Genomic DNA, 20,424 nt, shown 5'->3' on the forward strand with positions numbered 1-20,424 from the left:
GTGCACTGTAGCTGCTGCTGGAGCACCTGGAGTGTCTTGTGTCTCGTCACGAACGCAGTCTGAGGATGACAGTAGTAAAGAGACAGGCACCACCACCATCTGGAGTCTCCAGCGAGGTGGAGGTCCTCAAAGCTCTGAAGTCGCTGTTTGAACACCACAAAGCTCTGGATGAAAAGGTGGACACACACACACACACACACACACACACACACACACACACACACACACTCACGCACTTATATTAGCCTATTTTATAACTCCATAAAAATAAAAAATTTTAACCAACCTCTCAATTTAATATTTTCATAGCATGATGAATTTAATTTTGTTACTACCAAATGTTCAGAGTTTCAAAGTAAAAGCTTCCATTGTAAAAGAACCGCCTGCCATTTGCCAAACGCAGGTGTATTTGCTGGGCCTCAACACTATGGCAGGTAAAAAGATTAGTGAAGAAACGCCTACAGGAGAAGCCCCATGCATGTTCATACATACAAGGCAAATCTCACATCAGAGCTCTACATTGTTTTAGTTATCTAGATTGATGTAAAATGATATCCTGGGGCAAAAAACTACAAATGCGGACCATGAAACTACTGTTCCACTCCCTTGTTGTTATGTATTTGGTAATTATATAATAGTTCAAGTAAAACAAAACGATGACTTGTGAAACAGATATTATAGGTCTCGACGGTAGAAAGGCAGATGTTTGTATTGTGAGCAAAGTGACCTGCGTGTTTATCAGGTGCGTGAGAGGCTTCGAGTGGCTCTGGAGAGGGTGGCCACCCTGGAGGGACAACTGTCTTCCACTACACAAGAGGTGAGGGCTCCAAAGGGGTGTGTGTGTGTGTGTGTGTGTGTGTGTGTGTGTGTGTGTGTGTGTGTGTGTGTGTGTGTGTGTGTCTGTCTGTCTGTCTGTCTGTCTGTCTGTCTGTCTGTCTGTCTGTCTGTCTGTCTGTCTGTCTGTCTGTCTGTCTGTCTGTCTGTCTGTCTGTCTGTCTGTGTCTGTGTTTGTGTCTGTGTGCATACATAGGTAAGTAAAATGTCTGGCTCTGTCCCTTCCAAATATCAGTGGAGGCCAACAGGTTTGATCTGATATTCATTACATGCGTCATGCAGGGTGAGACGCTTCATCTCCTCGGGTCTCTCCGCATACATCCAAAAATATCATCAAAGATATTGCTCTAAAGTTACTTTTATGTGAAATATTTCAAGCAGGTTCAGTAAAAACAGCAGGCAGGTAATATAACATAAATCAAAGCTTGTTAAGTTGCAGTGATCAGAGAATTTTCTAAGAGGAGCCGACCTCCACTGAAGCATGGCACTGCTCTTTTCTCTGTCCTGACTAGAACTCATATTTGCAGATATGCAAAATATGATAGACTCTGTTGTCTGAAGCATGCTGGCAGCCTCAGAGCCCTGCTTCCCTTTAGGAGGCGGCATTTTGTTCTTGTATTGACTGAAGGAAACGAAACAGAAGTAGACGTTTGAGATGTTCAGAGTTTTCTTTTTTAATCTGCATTGCAGTTGAACATGGTGAGACAGAGGAAGGATGGTGACTCACTGGAGCGAACAGATGGATCCAAGCCTACATGGAAGGTCTTCCTGACTGTGTGATTGTTTTTCTGCTCTGTGTTTTATTTTATGTCGCCATAGTATTTTCTCTGTTTGGCTTTTGGCCACTTTTGTATCTTTCCTCCATATTTATAATGCACATCAACTCAACCCCCCCGATAGAGACAAAACATACACAGATAACATGAATGGAGCATCAAGGTAGCATGATAGTGGAAAAGCATTAGTGACGCTCTGTTTGAAAGCTGTTCTGTGTGGTTTGGGGCCAACCATGAAACAAACACACGTGGAGCTGTGACTGCATCCAGCCAGAACCAGGCCCGGGGAAGGGATTCAGCAGTGTGTGACACACACACAAGCGTCTCAGTACCGTCAATAACACAGTAATACTGAACAACGACCAGGTTTTGAAAGTTGAAGTTATTTTGGAATAGGGGCAGAAGCACTCATTGTACAATTGTTGACAACTACAGCCATAAAATCGAAAATAAATCCAATCAACCTCGTCTGTTGAAAGAACTGCCAAGAAACAACACGAAATCCTGTTATAGTTGCACCTATTTCTCTGGCTTGTCGAGAAACAAAAACAATGTTATTGTTTCTTTTTATGAAAGCAATACCTTAAGTTTAAAAATCAATAACTCACTTTCAAAAGGAGCGTTCAAGGGAATTGAATTGTTATCCAGCTGGCAAGTCACTTCTCCCAAATAATAAGTTAGCAGCATTCACGGGGTTACTTAAATAAAACAGTACGTTTAAACAGAAATATGATATTCACAGGAGCCTATCCTATTCCTTCTCATTTACTGTAAAGGGCTTTTCCAAAGTCACAGAGTCCAAAGCCAATGAGTAACTAACAAGTAACTAATGAATCTATGTGGTAAACCAGCAACACACACAAATCAGGAGTAATTCACAACATTTAACCTTAACGTTTAACCTACAGTCTCTGTATTCCTCCAAGTTATTCATTTGCAGACAGAATGAGGTACGAGCTCAAGGCGAAGTTTTGCTGCCCTATGTGTTGCCTGTCTGTATATGTGTCCCTGCAGGTTTGTTTAATTAAGGCCTTGAATTTAACTGCACTTTGAGCTGTGAAGAGAAGCAACATCAAAACAGAAACATGGCGGCCTAACCTCCCACAAACCCATCCCCCCATGTGCATAACATTTAGCACTTTTTTTATCTAGGTCACCCCAACAACTTCCTCTGTTTTACAGCTTTCAATACCGTCCACTGAAAGGCTGTACATTTGCATCTATATAACTCCTCTAAAGATACATTTCATGTGAGATTATCTACATGCGAATATATATCTGTTAATTCCGTATTTCCATTATACAGAGATTACCGAATGGCTCGATAGACGCTCATGATGACAGTGGCCGGGCGTCTGAGCTTCAGGAGCTGCTGGATCGGACCAATAAGGAGCTGGCTCAGAATCGCGAGCACTCTGCCACTCTTAACGCCCGCATGGCAGAGCTTGAGGCCGAGCTTGCGAACGCACGCCGAGAACTGAGCCGCAGCGAGGAGCTGTCAATCAAACAACAGAGGGAGCAGAGAGAGGTGACAGTAAAAAAAAATGGAGCCCGAATAGATGTGGTCTGCTTCTGGGAGAAAGCACAGAGAGCTGGTGGCAGCAACATTTCCCAAAAATTCAAGCTTTAAAGTGAAAAGAATAGTAACACCTAGCATGCGTCCGTGCGTGCGTATGTACATATCATATATGTCATATATAACATGTATGATTTGGATATGCACACAGCAGAGATGATTGTACAGCAGCCGCTCATGAATTTCTCTTATTCTGTTTTTTAAATCCGCCTGATATGTGAGTAAAGTTTTGGTAAACACAAAACAATCAAAAAAATGTTAGTTTTTGACATTTAAATCTTCAGTGCAAACTGCATAAAGATTGTTGGGATTATTGGCATTTTATAAAAAGATACAGACACAGACAGAGTTGTTTTTCATATGGTGCACACAAATGCAATGCATCTGAAAACAACCTGTGACAAGATGTGTTTTGCACCCGCAGAGAGAGGACATGGAGGAGAGGATAACAACATTAGAGAAGCGCTACCTGGCTGCTCAGCGGGAGACCACACACATCCACGACCTCAATGATAAACTGGAGAATGAACTAGCCACCAAGGACTCCTTGCACCGACAGGTAAAACAAATCAACACCACAGCAAAAACTAAGACCGCAAAATGGATGAGATCACTGACTGAGAGTTCAATTACAATTCAAAGTGATAAAGTCTATCATAGGTCTATCAGAATCGTTTATAGGTGATTGTTAAAGTGAGGTGGGTATGATTTTCTCAATTATATCCCAGATTACATTAAAATACACGGCATTTATATACATTCTAGAAAACAACGAATCAACAATTTAATGAACACCTGTGTCATCAGTCAAGTACTGAGTCAATAATAATTATTTGTGCTTTCATTACTTCCTCTGTGCAGGCCTTCTTGAATGTGTAAAAGCGCTAATGTATAATTTTTCTCAGTGCAAGGTCATTTATATGTTGTTGTAGATTCATGATTACGTGTGCTCTCATATCAGTTTCCCTCCTGGAACATTTTAATATTTGATGCCTCAGCCATGTGCAACATGTATTTAAGGTATGAAAAACACTGAGTAAGTGAGTGAGTGATGGAGGCCTATTGCTCAGAGGTTCATGTGCAGTTCAGGGTGAATCTGAGTTCAGATCCACAAGGGAAACACCAGAAACATTCTCCGTGCATACCCACGTGTCGTGTCCTTGCTGCTCGCCGGCTGCACGACACTGATTACACCTCTCTTGTGATTGCAATGATGTTCCTCCTCTTCATTTGAATGCCTGTGCATGCGTGTGTGCGTGTCAGAGCGAGGAGAAGGTGCGCCAGCTGCAGGAGATGCTGGAGATGGCAGAGCAGAGACTGGCTCAGACCATGAGGAAGGCTGAGACACTGCCAGAGGTGGAGGCTGAACTGGCACAGAGAGTGGCGGCGCTCTCTAAGGTAGCACACTCAACACTGCTGCAGATATGTCACATCACAAGCATTAAAGTAAAAGCTCTAAGTTTCACATATATAAATAAAGAGAGAAATAAAGCTGCAAGCAGCCTTGATCGGGACCTCGCACACTGGCCTCTGGCCCATGTAAATATTGATCAAATTGATTTTAACAAAAAAGGATTTTAGGGTTTTAAGGTGGCCGTTGTAGTGTTTGCAGGAGGCGCTAGAGAGCACATTTTTGGCACACTGGGTTGTTAATTTTTACATTTTCTTATATTTTTATCCAGTGTTGATGAGTGTGCCAAATTTGGTGAGCATTTGAGCATGTTTAGGGGGTCAAATGTATTCTTCCTCAGAGGTTGAGGGCCTTTTTTGGGTGAAAAGCCTACTTTGAAAGGCAAATTGCAGACTTCCTTTTGAATTTAGGTCATGGATATTGGCGCGTGATTTTTAGATATTGAGGAGATGAACAATTCAGTTTTGGTTTGATCGCTGTACAACATTCCTATTTTTGGTGTTTCTAGGTGGCACTAGAGAGACATTTTAGCACTCTGGGGTTTAATTTTTAGCAAATATGGGCTCAAAGGAGTCAAAAAACAAATAAAAAGGAATAAGGCCCCATTTACACGACAACGTTTCACGTGACAACACCTAATCCGTTAAAGATAAGGAGTGTGTTTACGCTGCAGCAGCGGACACACAGACAATGATGTAGTTACTATTCCGGGCCATGGGAGGGCGCTGTTGCTTGATTTTGTAAAGAAACCATACAGACGTGTGCAGAGAACAATATGCTATAAACTTGAAGAAGAAAATGGAGAGCACCCGACACCCGTATGGACTGATGACGCATTGGATGCTATCAGGCGTGAGTCTCAACTGTAAAACTACTGATACGAACGCTAAAACTAGAATACGGACCGCGATTCATACCACTACGGACCGCCATGTTTATTGGATGAGCAGAAGGAAGGGGAGGGAGGAGGAGACATGTGCGCATGCGCAGTAAGAGCGCTTGAAGACTCCGACAATCTCTGCAGGAAGGAATAGCGACCGTGAAAGAATCTTTCCACCTTAGGAGCCGGTATGAAAACTTCGCGGGTACAGTGGATCCGCACACTGGTGTCGTGTAAACGGATCACCCAAAAGTGAAGAAAGTTTTGCGGATACACTCGTATTCGCTGTCGTGTAAACGGGGCCTAAGAAACATAGCAAATACAATAGGGTCCTGGCCTCCAGGCCAGGCCTCCTTTGGAGACCTTGGCCTTTCTGCTCGGTCCCTAATAAATGTGTGACACAGCGTTCATTGAAGTTGTACTTATATGTATGTGTCTCCCCCTGCAGGCCGAGGAGCGTCATGGCAATGTGGAGGAACGGCTGAGACAGCTGGAGTCACAACTGGAGGAGAAGAACCAAGAACTAGGAAGGGTGTGTGTGTGTGTGTGTGTGTGTGTGTGTGTGTGTGTGTGTGTGTGTGTGTGTGTGTGTGTGTGTGTGTGTGTGTGTGTGTGTGTGTGTGTGTTCTTGTGTGCGCACGCGCCCCCCCGCACCACCCCTGCAGGGTCTCTCTGACCTCTCACTGTGTTGTGTGTTTGTGGAGGCTGATGCTTTGCATTAGCCGGACGCCTTGACTCCTGGTTCTTTGCTCTCTCATGCATACTTGTGTATACACAAACACACATTCAAGAGGAGTTCTTCATTTTCCAAGTGCATTGTTGCATGAATTCAAACCAAATTCACATATCCTGCTGCAACACATCTCCCCCCTCCCCCTGTAAGACTGATTGGCTGCTATCTTTAGACTCTGAATAATTCACGCAAGACTAATTTCTGTCTCTCTGTGTGCAATTGCATGACTATATTTAGTAGGAAGAGCTCTCTGAAGATGCAGATGTGTGTTTGTGTGTGTCTGTGTTAATATACTTTAATGAAATTACAGCAGAACACATATTAAGCACACTGATTCCCTTTTAAGAAAAGCCATTTAACCCTTTTCCATCATCATGTAAATGACTGTAATTAAATCATTCTAGCTGTGAGTTCCATTGTTGGGTTAAAAAAAAACCACCATATCTGGCGGCTGGTGATGGAGGGCTAAATGCACACTTCATCCTTTAATCCGTGTAAAGATGCTTGATTAGTAGCATGAATACGCCCGCATGGAGTCACTACCAAAGAAAAAACTTGAGGATGTCATTCAACTCTTGTCTGCTCATCAGGCTCGTCAAAGGGAGAAAATGAACGAGGAGCACAACAAGCGTTTATCTGACACTGTGGATCGTCTGCTCACCGAGTCCAATGAAAGACTGCAGCTCCATCTGAAAGAGCGCATGGCTGCCCTGGAGGACAAGGCAAGGCCTCTACACAAACACGCAGACTCGTCTAAGTATCACAAGCAGCTCAAAACACTGTTCGCATCAAAGGTATATATGTTTTAGTTGGATGACAAATCTGTTATAACACATATTCCTCATTTTGTTTTGTGTAGAACTCCCTCATTCAGGACCTTGAGAACTGCCAGAAACAGCTTGAAGAATTTCACCACACGAGGGTCAGTATGACTCCATCCAATCTCCCAAACAATGTATCCGGTAGAGAGAAGGGAACAATTGTACATAAGTACAACTATGGTTACATTGCTTAAATTGTACTCCATTACAAGAAAAAGTGCTTTTCTTTATTATTAAAACTGCTTAACTGGAGATGCAACGTACTACTACAAAAAATACTAACTCGTATTAGTTAACTTTTAACCTCATTTAATTGCATTGTCAATTGAAAGCATTCAGATATTGAATATATATGTATAGAAATTGTACGATTGGCATTTAATTTGTAATTAAATTTAGATATAAAGCTGGGATTTTCTCTGTTCGGAGATTAAACTAAACAAACAGAACAAACGGTTTCAATGATAATTGAAGTTGTGGGTGTACCCAGTAGCTACGTGTGATTTTAAAAGTAATGGAGTAGATACATGGTGTAAATTGCACTTGTTTGTGATTAGTACTTGAATTACTAATACAGTACTTGAATTACTAATACAGTATGAGTCCCAAAAATCACAACTTACATGGAACGTCTTCCCTTCTTTGCACAAGAATATCAAATGATAAGACTATTTAAATCGATCGAAACTACACACATAGAATAGCTCAAATTAGCCTCAAAGCTAAAGCTACCACTCATGGTTCCGCATTTTTATTCTACTTTTACCGACTATTTCTTCTAAAAGTAGTACACTTGTGCGTCAAGTGTTGACTGAGTATCTTGATACTACCTCCCATATTGCTCATGATGCTTTGTTCCCACAGGAGCGGCTGATTGGAGAGATTGATAAATTGAGAAATGAGATTGATCATTTGAAGCGCCGCAGTGGGGCATTCGGCGATGGAACTCACCCTCGGTACACACAGACATCCGTGTGCACCTGCATTCTCACACCGGCATTCACAATCACTCCATAACAGGAACACTTTTGAGGGTAATCTGTTTTCTGCGTGTAATCCCAGGTCTCACTTGGGCAGTGCCAGTGACCTTCGCTTCTCTGTGGTGGAGGGCCAAGATGGCCACTACAGCACAACTGTGATCAGGCGGGCACAGAAGGGCAGGATGTCAGCGCTACGAGACGATCCAAACAAGGTGCTGATGGAGTTTATTATCCATGACAACATGTATTACTTGTGAACACACACAGAGTTCAATATGCAAACGTACAGAATCATTGATAAGATCACACTTACTCCTCTAACCTAACATGCAGCTTCTTTTCAGTGCTCAGTCCAGGGCCATTGTTTGCTTTGTGAGCAAGTGTCAGTGTGTGGCTGATGTGTGACAACCTTCATGCCTAACTTCCCATTCTCTACTAACCGAGTCTTTCTGTCTCTCTCACCTGCTGCCATGGACATGCTGTGTGATGTAAGTTTCCTGTTCATCCATTTCTTTTCATGGCTGCTCTAATGCGTCCGCAAGTGTCCTGTTTTTATGTGTATGCAATCAATCGGGACTCATCCAAGCACAGCGTTCTTTAGATATATCATTCCTGTCTGAAGATAGTATGGCATGTATATCACTTTAACACGACTGTATAAACTCACCTATGCGTGTTGTGTTTAGGTGTGTGCCGTGTTTGAGCAGGACTACCCATCACTGCGCGGGAGCGTCAGTCACCTCCTCGGCAGCGACATTGAGGCAGAGTCGGACCTGGACGACGACGTCAGCTCGGCCCTGCTCTCCCCCAGCGGTCAATCAGATGCTCAGACTCTCGCTCTCATGCTGCAAGAGCAACTTGACGCTATCAACGAAGAGATAAGGTGGCCTATTAGAGACACATTGCGTTACATCACAGGAGATTTTCTTGTTCTTGACGAGAAAAGTAGTGAGAGGACTCAGATGAAGGAGACATTAAGACATTAAGACTTTTACCAACATTGTTTTACTTGGCCAAGCCTGTAATGTGGGGATTTGGCTGAGAATCAATGTGATGTCACACAGGTGGATTTTTGCACATTCTGTTCTAAATTGGTCCTAATCACAAAAAAAATGATTCACAGCTCTCCGTACGGTGTCACATTCCTGCGACTGTCAGTTACCTGTAGTCACTAAATGAATTTGTCACATAGAAATAGACAACATGGCAGAGCATCTAAGTTATCAACCCTAGAGAACATTTAATATTTCCTCATAAACGTACCTCCATGACAAGCTTTTTAGGATTGTTTTTGAAATATTTCCCTTCCTTGTTTTTTAGTCATCTAATATAATTCACTTCATTTTTCAGAATGTATATATATATGAATCGAGGCACTGCAAGAATTAATTTTTTAAATCTGAAATATTCAGATCAAATAAAGGTGCTAGACAAAGTATTTTCTGTATTATACCTCTTTATGTACGTTGTCATTGGAACGTTTGGCTCTTATAGTTATCAAAGAAATTGAATGGCACAATTTGATCTTGATGTTTTCTTTTGATATAAAGATCCTGTTCTGTCTCACATCGTATCTGATATATTTGTAGCGAAATATCAGAATGTTTACCAATATTAAAAGTGAAATATGTCAACCTGTAATCAGCAGGTGTTCGTTATATACTATGGAAGACATAACCACATACTGTGGATATATGTAATACATAAAGATATTACAATTTATGTTTGTGAGTTAAGGATTATATATTAAGGCATGAAATTAAACACAGAGTTTTGTTTTTCTGAGTTCATACTATATAGATAAGGCCATTCGCTCCTCAGTTTGGCTTCCTGCTGGAAGAGGACGCTGTTTATTGCAGTTTACAGTAAACAAGGTCTTCGTGTGACACCTCAGAATATGCTTCTGAACGGAATATGCAGAATAGCTGATTATGCTACAGAGGAGCCAGACTCCCTCATAGCAATGCTAGCTTGGTAATTGAAATATTTATTTTTCTGTAAATTTTTCGTTGTGGAATTTGGCGTGTTTGTATACAATATAGAATACATATGTTATTTATAACATGACTGCACGTGCAGGATGATCCAGGTAGAGAGAGAGTCAGCAGACCTGCGCTCGGACGAGATCGAGTCCCGTGTGAACAGCGGCAGCATGGATGGACTTAATGTGACACTTCGACCGCGGGCACTTCCCACCTCCGCCACCGCACAGTCCCTGGCATCATCCTCCTCCCCGCCCACCAGTGGCCACTCCACACCCAAACATCACGGACGCAATACCAGCCACCATCTAGGCATCATGACTCTGGTCAGAGAGCGCACTGGCTAAGTTTGTCAAACACACCCACAAGCAGCCATATATTGAGCTTCCACTGATATGTGTATCTTATTTAATATATGATGCATGTTGGGTTTTGTTTTTTTTTGATAGCCAAGCGACCTGAGGAAGCACAGAAGAAAAGTAGCAGTAAGTTTGCAACATATATAAAAATGTGCTGATTTAATTTAAAAAAAATGTTTATTCTATTTGTAACTGAGCTAAATGACGCTGTTATGATTTTCTCAGTCTCCAGTGGAAGTGGACAAAGCTACTATCAAGTGTGAAACATCACCTCCCTCCTCCCCTCGTAGTTTACGGCTGGAAACCAACTTCGCCCAATTCACAGGCAGTCTGGAGGATGGACGAGGGTATATAGAGACACACACACACACACACACACACACACACACACACACACACATACACACACACACACACACACACACACACACACACACACACACACACACACACACACACTTTGTTCAGCTTTGTGTTCTTTGATAGTGACATTTTTCACACTGATGTTTTAGCATAGAGAACTGGATGCAATATGTAACCAGCATATTCTTTGTATAAAGATATTCAAACACTTAAATGAGCTTCACTGCTTGAATCTGTCTGATTACAGCAAGCAAAAGAAAGGCATTAAGTCCTCCATCGGTCGTTTGTTTGGGAAGAAGGAGAAGGGTCGGATGGAGCAGACTGTTTGCAGGGATGGGCAGTCTCTACCTGCTTTATCAGGTATGCTGTACTCTATTTATTCTTTATTTATTTATTTATTTATTCTCTAAGAACTCTGTAGAATATTTTCTCAAATTCACAGATGGCAACAAAGACATATGTCGTGTTTCAGACTTTGAGATGGGCATCAGTGATACGATGACTCTGGGAAAACTGGGCACACAGGCGGAAAGGGACCGCAGGATGAAGAAAAAGTAAAAAAAACAAAAAAACAACTAAACACCTAAAAAACAATAATTTGTGTTTTCCTAATTCTTAGTATTATTTTAATTTGTTTTCTTTTAAATTTCCTCTTCAGACATGAGCTTCTGGAAGATGCAAGGAAAAGAGGCCTGCCATTTGCTCAGTGGGATGGCCCCACGGTTGTCTCATGGCTGGAGGTATTCCTCTTATCTAATAACCAGAAGCTTTCCTTAAACCGCTTACTTGCAGCGTTCATGTCAAAACGACAACTTAACGTAATACACCATGATGACAAACACCAGGCTTGACCATGCAGCCTGATCGACACGCCTGTCTCCTATCTTACCATTTATGGCGACATTGGCAGTAACGTTGAATGTTTTGATGACTCTCACCAGCTGTGGGTGGGCATGCCAGCCTGGTATGTGGCAGCCTGCCGTGCCAACGTGAAAAGTGGAGCCATCATGTCAGCCCTGTCGGACACTGAGATCCAGCGGGAGATTGGCATCAGCAACCCTCTGCACCGCCTCAAACTCCGCCTGGCCATCCAGGAGATGGTCTCCCTCACCAGCCCATCTGCGCCGCTCACCTCCAGAACGGTAATTGAATATAACCGAGAGGCCTCCATGAACTCATATATGTGTATGCTTTATCAGTTAGCCTATTTTGTATTGTCTTTTTTTTTTTGCTTTTTGCAGGCACATAAATATGTAAAAAAGTATGCACCAAAATACCAACTTAGTGAAAGAATTTTAAATGAATACATTACCGTATACTTTCAAAGCAATGGAATCATGATTCATTTGCATTGAGATGCCTCTCGCGTGGACGAATGAGACAATGTAACGTCACCCTACACTATGAACCTGCTGCACCACGAGACTTAACCTTCACGCTGCACCCTTAGTGTTGCCTACTCACAATTGTTTTCGCCTTGTTTCATTCTTCTGTTCAGACTGCAGCAGAGGCTGGGTTCATGCCTTCGACCACGCTAATTTGTCCTTTTCAGCTGTCAGAAACGCATGACTTACTGTGGGAAAACAACACACAAACAGTGCCACATTTAGCTACGAGCTACCTGCCTGAAATACACTCCCTCCCTTGGCGTCACTCAACACAATGTTTGTCTGTGTGTGTGTGTGTGTGTGTGTGTGTGTGTGTGTGTGTGTGTGTGTGTGTGTGTGTGTGTGTGTGTGTGTGTGTGTGTGTGTGTGTGTGTGTGTGTGTGTGTCCAAATGGTGGGGGGGCTGTTTGTGTTGGTATTTGTGGAAAATATACACGAGTGCATCCTTGGGTGTGTGCTTTTGTGTGTCCGTGTGTGCATGCTCCGTGTATGTTTGTGTGTGTTTGGGTGTGTTCTCGTCCTCTGAGCAGTCCTCCGGAAATGTGTGGGTGACTCATGAAGAGATGGAGAACCTGGCTTCCTCCACTAAAGCGGTCAGTACCATCTGGGTGCTCCCCTCCCCGTTACTCCCACCCAACACTCTCTCACGCTCTCACTGTCCCCACCGCGACACACATATGTCCCTCTCCCAGGAGACCCCTTGAAATACTCACTACTAACGCACTTCGTCCACGACTAACGCATTTTGTGTGCTTCTCCTAGCATTTGTGTGTGCTGGTGGGATGTAACTGATGTAACCTGTGGTCATGTGATCTAACTCTCCATACAAAGTTTAGCTGACAATATGAGTGCCTCTGTTGTGTAACTACAATCAGGAGAAGGTTCACAGCAGAGCAAAACTGTGTGTGTGTGTGTGAGTGTGTGCGTGCGTTTGTGCGTTTGTGCGTTTGTGCGTGCGTGTTGTGATTGCTGTGGATCAGCTCTGTTTCCCTAACTGTGTATTGTCTCTAACATGCTGCCACTCAGGACAATGAGGAGGGTAGCTGGGCACAGGTGAGGCTGCTGAATTGTTAACATCTGTTCAACCACAGTGAAACCTTGAGTTCCCATTGCTCAGTACCGATTGATCATAAATTTTGCCTTTTTTGACCATGCTGTGCCTGAAATTCAAAGGGATCAAACCAGAACAAACCAGTGTTGTTGGAATGGTGGCAATGATGCAAACTAAGATGTGCGTGCCTTAGGATCTTGGATCTGTTATATCTGCATGGAATGAAGCCATTACTGTCGTTATTCCACACTTTAGTTCTCCTGCTATAGCGTGTTGCCATGCTTACTGTAAAAAATTTACAATTTCAACACATTTATTTGAACTCACCAGCGTATTTACAGCCAAGCACTCAAACCTATTATCTCTTTCCAAAAGATTACAATAAAATCTTAAACTGTATCATTACCGTATAATCCCGAAACAGGAAGGCTTCTGTGTTCTTCCTCCAGTAAAACTGTGTCCTTTTCTCCCTGTAGACTTTGGCATATGGAGACATGAATCATGAGTGGATAGGGAACGAATGGCTGCCCAGCCTTGGCCTGCCTCAGTACCGCTCCTACTTTATGGAGTGTCTGGTAGACGCTCGCATGCTGGACCATCTGACCAAGAAGGACCTGAGGACCCACCTGAAGATGGTGGACAGCTTCCACAGGTCTGCTGCTGTGTCAAGAAGATTCGCTGCTTTTTGATCTGATTCCTCTTTCATCTGCTAACTGGAAGCATTAGCATTGGAAATGAGAACGCTAATGAGTGTGTGCGTGTGTGTGTGTGTGTGTGTGTGTGTGTGTGTGTGTGTGTGTGTGTGTGTGTGTGTGTGTGTGTGTGTGTGTGTGTGTGTGTGTGTGTGTGTGTGTGTGTGTGTGTGTAACCAGGGCCAGTCTGCAGTATGGGATTATGTGCTTGAAGAGACTTAATTATGACAGAAAAGACCTGGAGCGTCGGAGGGAGGACAGCCAACATGACATGAAAGGTACACACTTTGCCCAGTGTCTCTTCCACATGTAGTGTCAAAAAAGCAGCAACACACACAAATACAGACACATACATCGTGGTCTGATCTGGCTAGAGTACCCCCTAGTGGTTTTATTTATATTGTCAATTTGGAGTGAGCAGTGAAACAGCTGCTCCTTAAACTGTCAAGAAGCCAGCCAGTGTAGGCCTACAATCCTATGATCTAAAGCTCCACTTGCCAAGAGTTTCTCTCTCACACACGCACACACACACGCACACACACACACACACACACACACGTACACTTAGATCTGGCCAGCCTCCTTGCCCTTTTGACCTTGAGTTCAGCACATGAACTTGACTCAGCTGTCGTGTCAAATCAGATTCCCGCCCCGTTTACACACACACACACACACACACACACACACACACACACACACACACACACACACACACACACACACACACACACACACACACACACACACACACACACACACACACACACACACACACACACACACACATACACAAACTCCGCCTGTTCCAACTTGGAAAGCAGGCTGACAGCTGTGCTTTAAATGAACAAAGGGAGTGTATCAGTGGGTTGACACTATGTGGACATGTACATTATCTCTTTATCCATCTCTCTTTCTCTCTTTCTCTCCCTAAATGATGCTTCCTCTGTGTGGTTGTATGCAGGCAGCCTACGCTACCTTGCATACCTTTGTGCCACAGTGCCATAAATCTGAACTACTCTTTACTTTTTTTAGATGTTTTGGTGTGGACCAATGAACAGGTAATCCACTGGGTCCAGTCCATTGGTCTGCGGGAGTACAGTGGGAACCTGTTAGAGAGCGGCGTTCACGGAGCACTCCTTTCTGTGGATGAGACCTTTGACTACAGCAGCCTCGCACTCATCCTGCAGATCCCTATGCAGAACACACAGGTGGATATAGTGGGAACTACTATTCTCAACATACACTGAGTGAATTGAAGTGTCTGAGTGATTTTCAAGTGGAGACTGGTTGAATTTGTCAGCAGATATGAAGACACAGGATCCCATAGGTGGTGAAAAATACAGACAAAATGCTGGAATGACTTGATTATAGTATTGAGCCATTATATGAGGTTGACATGGTGATACTTGTTGGTTTGGTTGTTCAATTTGTTAAAAGTAACTGCAACACAATACAGATGAATCTTTTGAGCTGTTCCCTAACATTCTGGTCAATTCTGTGCAAAGTGAGCTTTAATAGATCTGTGCTCTGAGAATATCACGTCTCAGATAATGGCCCCTGCCAAATATGAGTCTCTAATTAATGTTACAATTGGTACTCTGCAGTAACATGGCGGGGGCGTGATGACTCACTGTCCCTTCTGATAAAAGTTAGTAAAACTACCCGCTGTTAAATGAACACTGCAGAGGCAGGTACAGCTGGTATCATCAGCTCTCCGTCAAGGCAGGTCTTCACTAGATTAATTAAATTCAACAAATAACTTAGGATATTAAAAACAAGAGACCAAGTTGTTCTGCTGATCCTGACGTCAAGGGACAATCCATTTATGGACGGCCAGCTACGAGTTAGTAAACTTTTGCCCGTTGTAAGTGGAGCAGCCTCACTATTGACCTAACATAAACTATGGGCGCTTTCCGATTGAACCTCCAGCTTCCTGTTCAGCCATGTTAAGTGCGATCACAGGCCACAGAGAGAGAAATAGATTCAGTACAAAGAGAACTGCAAAATTAAAAAGTGAGAAGTAAACAACCTTTAATGAGCGACTTCACAGGAAGTAGACAAGTGAGAAGCGTGTCACTCACTTGGATCTCACTGAACAGGGAGGGGTTGACAAGAGACTTTCTATCAGTGCTGATATTCAGATTAAAAGCAAAATCCTCCAAACAGCTGTTCTAAATCACACCAATACCAGCCAACTCTGGCTAACACTAATGGCCTGGGTGTTGTTGTTTTTTTTTTTAGTGATGCACTTGAAAGACAAATGTATGAATAAGTGTAAATTAATTAAAACAGCAAAAGCTGCAGTAATGTAGAAACTCAGTAACCTACGAGTGAATCACAGCCATGATGATTTTCAGTACAACCTTCCCTCTTGTGGAAGGGGTCAGGGGAGTGACGATTTTCTCTCATTATTTGTTTGAGAAGAAATATTGTACTACTTATATGATTGTGGTACTAAAAATAGTTAAAATGGATTTGCTTTGCCATATCTTTAATTTAAGGTGGGGGGGGGGGGGGGGGGGGTTGCGAGCTTTGAACAATATGATACAATGAACATAAATAATGATCAACTGTGCACATGACTGTGTGTTGTTGTGTTTTTAGTTATTATTATTATTATTTTCCTCATGCTGTGAAGTCACTGCAGACTCTCTGGCATTTCCTTCACAGTCCATCCTCCAACAGTTTGTTGCTGTTATGTCAGTTGATTTTATGAGAGCTGTTGATTTACTTTTTAGTGACGCAGTGTGTGAAGTCAGCATTTTCCGCTGCTGCCTGCCAACATTTCATTCTGCCTCAGTTTCTGTAGCTATTGCTCTCAGATCAAAAGTGTTCTGAATTCCTGATCCAGGATACACTTTAGAGAATTCCCTGATCACAGATTCCTTCCCTGCAGTTTCACATTTACAGGTGATTGCTTCTGGAAAATGAACAAAAAAACAATGTTTATTACAGGGTGTTGTTTATTCTTCGGTTTTAATTAGCAGGTATTAAGGTTACCATCAGCTTTTGGTGATTTCCAGCTCACAGAGGCTTTTTGTTTTACAGGCACGGCAGGTTCTGGAGAGGGAGTTCAACAACGTGCTGGCCTTGGGGACAGACCGCCGATTAGAGGAGGTAACTACTAAAGCTGCTGCTTTGATCAAATTCATATTGATGAAAAAGGCACAACCAGACAAAAGTGTGTGACCGCATTTCTTTGTTGCTGCAGGGTGGAGATGATAAGTCGTTTCGACGCTCCCCATCATGGCGTAAGAGGTTTCGGGCTCGTGAAGGAGGGGCGGGCTTGGGCATGATGGCGGGCTCCATGGAAACGTTGCCTGCTGGCTTCCGCATGCCGGCCATGTCCATGCCACCCTCTATGAATCTGGCGTCTAGGAAACAGCTTCAGCCTGAAGGTGCGTTTCTATCTCAACCCAGCCACTTGAGCTGGTGTGATACTCTGTATGTTTCTCTGACTAACGGCATGTTGTGTTCTCTCTGTGCTGCTGTGCCTAAAACCCACTGCACCTCCTCTTTAGTTCCTCCCCCAGCGCCTCCGAGACTTGACCCCTCGGCCGTGCGGACGTACTCATGCTAACTACACTCAGCTTACTAACAGGAGCGCTAATGCTAACAGGTGAGTCGACAAACAACTTTGTACCGGAAAAACGAATGATAATTTATTTGTGTGGTTAACCGGCTCCCCCAGCTGTGGCTCTCATTTTACTGAAGCTGATTCAACAGAGAAAAAGCGGGTTACTAAAATGTAGACGATGTTATAAAATGATCTGCTTATGTTTCTTCTTCAGTCTTCTTTAGTCAATATTCACAATCAACATACACGACTCACAAAAAATGAGAATGCTGCACATCAGCCACTGCCGTGGTGTTACAGTGTGGGCAGGTGTGACTCGTCGATACCGAACTGCCCCACACTTTGTGAATGGGACAGTTACAAGCCCATACTATATGAATTTCATCTTTAGTCCAGTCATTGTGCTCCTGCATGAACAAGACAACCCAGATGTCATCTTCATGGACGACAGCGCTCCAGCTCATCAAGGTGGCATCATTAATGAACGACTGCTGGAAACTCGTACCTGAAATGAAGAGACCTGCACTTTCTCCAGACCTGAATTCTGTAGAAAACCTCTGGGATCAGTTGAGTCGCTCTGTTGAGGCTCATAACTCTGTACCCCAGAACCTCAATGACCTGAGGGCCTCCCTTCAAGACGAGTGGGAAGATAATGCCTCAGCAGACAATAGGTAGACTTGTGAACAGCAGGAGACGTCGTTGTCAAGCTGTAATTGGTGCTCAAGGGCACATGGCCAGTTATTGAGACATTGACATTTGGTTTCAAAAAAAAGGTTTGAGATGAGGAAATCACACTTGCATGTTTCTACATTCATGATAGAATATCAATGTAGCATGAATGTTTTATATCTTCCGTAGAGTTCATTCGAAAGCCAAATATCCCAAACTTTTTTTGAGTGGTGTATTTCTGCATCAAGAATTTCCAGTCTCACTGATTTAAATCTTGGACCGAAATGCAATGAGGTGAGAGTACTTACCACTGCAAAACTGTACCCCGCCACAGTTTTTATGGAAAAGAAAAAAATCACAGATTGAATTAATTAATATATTTATGGACAGATGACTGCATTGTTCTCTCATGTTTTTAAATGAAGTTTCTGACAGCCGCTCTTCACCTCATCAGCCTGCACTTAGTCAAGTTTATTCTGGTTGTTCTTTTCTCTCTAAACCATCGGTATTTCAATTGTGGGACTGGTAACAAAGGGAGGAGGAGGAGTCACTTCTGCTTGTTGTCTTCAGTAGATGAATCGGGTGGAAACCGTCCTGACTTTTCTCTTTTGCTCTCTCTTTCAGTGCATTCTCATTACCTGTATGGACATATGCTTGCGGCCTTTTGAGAGTGATATGCCAAATCTGGAGAGGGGGACCTGGGTGCCTCGGGGGTGGGAACGCTTCACCCCCTCTGTTGCCCGGCCTTTCCTCCCACTCTTCACCTCTCACACCTCTCCTACGGACACGTGCAATACAGAGGCCAACTCTGACCTTTGAACTCTCGAGGGTGCTCATTGTCTGCGCTCGCTGCTGTAAAGGAGGCTCTTCCTGGTCTCTCCCAGTTTACCCCAGTGCTCCCAGTAGCCTTGTTGTTGTGGTGTCGTGCTCCTGCTCCCCTGGTCTCAGCTGTGGGTTCTTGTACTGGTTTTAATGGTCTCAACATGGCCAAGTTCAAACCAATCTCCCTCCGTCATCACATGATGATGATGATGATAATGATGATGATGATGATGATGATGATGATGATGATGATGATGATGATGATGATGATGACAGCCATTGGTTTTTACTTGGGAATGATGAATACTTGTATAAAAGGCAGATCCCTCCGCACATTACCCCTCTACCGGTTATGCAAGGTATTTATCGTCTCTGTACATAAAATGAATGACTTATGTTTTTTATAGAAATATTATATATATAAATATATATAGATATATTGGAAATATATATGGAAAACAATATAACATCATTACTGTATGAAACCCAATGCCCTGTATTCAATAGTGACTGTTCTCTTTCTCTTCCTTTCTCTTTCTCTCTGCGTCGGACCTCCGTGTGTCTTTTGCTGTATGCTGTCTGTGTGAATTGTTGGTGGGAGAGACTTGCTAAGGGAAGTGAGTGTTTCTACAAGGACTCTTTACAGGTTCATGGGTCCAATTTCAAACTTCTCTCTTTGCCTCTTCTCCCGTTCTTTCCTTCTTCTTCCTCCTCCTCCTCTTTTGACACAATGTAGCTGTTACCTCTCCTCTCTCCGCCTTTCTCGCCTTCTGTATGACACTATGTAGCCTAGAATAGAGAGAATCCTTTATTATGAAGTGTGTGTGTGTGCGTGTGTGTGTGTGTGTGTGTGTGTGTGTGTCTGTGTGTGTGTGTGTGTGTGTGTGTGTGTGTGTGTGTGTGTGTGTGTGTGTGTCTGCGTGTGCATGTGCGAGCGCGTGTGCGTGATCACAGGAGTCTAAGTGCTCGAGACTTGTAGAGAAGTTGCGTGTGAGTGCAAGAGGCCGACCCCCAGCCATGTGACCATGACTTTTCTCTGTGGATGGTAGTGTGAACACTGTAGCTCCTCTCTGTTGACTCCTTACTTCTCTCTCAAATCAAACTGTAAACTGCTGCTCAACATCAGCCAATGATACCCACATGGAACTGCTCTCAGTGACAGACTTGCCTGATGTCGTTTCGTCACCTCCCATTTAGTTGCCATGGAGACTTGCTATCGAGCAGTCAGTACTTTTGGCTGGAAAACTCCTCGCCTAATGAGAACACAGCATATGAACCAGTGAAGTGGTGGATGGGTGTACAATATTTCTTTTTTTATTTGACAGTTTTTCCAAGGTGTCTAAAAGGTGTAACGTGCTATGTGGCAGCTATGAGTACTGTGTCTTTATTCCAGGTGTGAAACAATGCTGACAAATCAAGATTTTATTATTTGGCTATTTAAAAAAAAGTGTACTGTATTTATGACACTATATAGACATGAGTAAAGCTGTTTTTTAAAGATTTCGGCTGTA

General features: G+C 43.2%; 1 protein-coding gene across 1 annotated transcript in view; it reads left to right on the plus strand.

Moving 5' to 3' along the window:
- The window catches only part of ppfia4 (PTPRF interacting protein alpha 4), a gene marked incomplete at its 5' end in the record, with an annotated part of 57,727 nt that extends 38,977 nt beyond the window's left edge, over window positions 1–18,750 (plus strand). Inside the window, 28 exons of the mRNA XM_080462125.1 lie at window positions 12–176; window positions 743–817; window positions 1,525–1,596; window positions 2,917–3,144; window positions 3,611–3,745; window positions 4,450–4,584; window positions 5,926–6,009; window positions 6,801–6,932; window positions 7,070–7,132; window positions 7,896–7,987; window positions 8,094–8,223; window positions 8,698–8,894; window positions 10,091–10,319; window positions 10,443–10,478; window positions 10,578–10,699; window positions 10,963–11,075; window positions 11,158–11,269; window positions 11,374–11,455; window positions 11,657–11,857; window positions 12,633–12,695; window positions 13,129–13,155; window positions 13,630–13,805; window positions 14,026–14,123; window positions 14,878–15,053; window positions 16,894–16,962; window positions 17,057–17,243; window positions 17,367–17,464; window positions 18,716–18,750. Of these exons, the coding sequence (XP_080318251.1) occupies window positions 12–176; window positions 743–817; window positions 1,525–1,596; window positions 2,917–3,144; window positions 3,611–3,745; window positions 4,450–4,584; window positions 5,926–6,009; window positions 6,801–6,932; window positions 7,070–7,132; window positions 7,896–7,987; window positions 8,094–8,223; window positions 8,698–8,894; window positions 10,091–10,319; window positions 10,443–10,478; window positions 10,578–10,699; window positions 10,963–11,075; window positions 11,158–11,269; window positions 11,374–11,455; window positions 11,657–11,857; window positions 12,633–12,695; window positions 13,129–13,155; window positions 13,630–13,805; window positions 14,026–14,123; window positions 14,878–15,053; window positions 16,894–16,962; window positions 17,057–17,243; window positions 17,367–17,425 (3,258 nt within the window). The 3' untranslated portion in view covers window positions 17,426–17,464; window positions 18,716–18,750. The remainder of the gene's footprint in view (window positions 1–11; window positions 177–742; window positions 818–1,524; window positions 1,597–2,916; window positions 3,145–3,610; window positions 3,746–4,449; window positions 4,585–5,925; window positions 6,010–6,800; window positions 6,933–7,069; window positions 7,133–7,895; window positions 7,988–8,093; window positions 8,224–8,697; window positions 8,895–10,090; window positions 10,320–10,442; window positions 10,479–10,577; window positions 10,700–10,962; window positions 11,076–11,157; window positions 11,270–11,373; window positions 11,456–11,656; window positions 11,858–12,632; window positions 12,696–13,128; window positions 13,156–13,629; window positions 13,806–14,025; window positions 14,124–14,877; window positions 15,054–16,893; window positions 16,963–17,056; window positions 17,244–17,366; window positions 17,465–18,715) is intronic.
- Window positions 18,751–20,424: the final 1,674 nt, after the last annotated feature.

This window comes from Lipophrys pholis (assembly GCF_963383615.2).
Source record: "Lipophrys pholis genome assembly, chromosome: 4".
NCBI lineage: Eukaryota > Metazoa > Chordata > Actinopteri > Blenniiformes > Blenniidae > Lipophrys > Lipophrys pholis.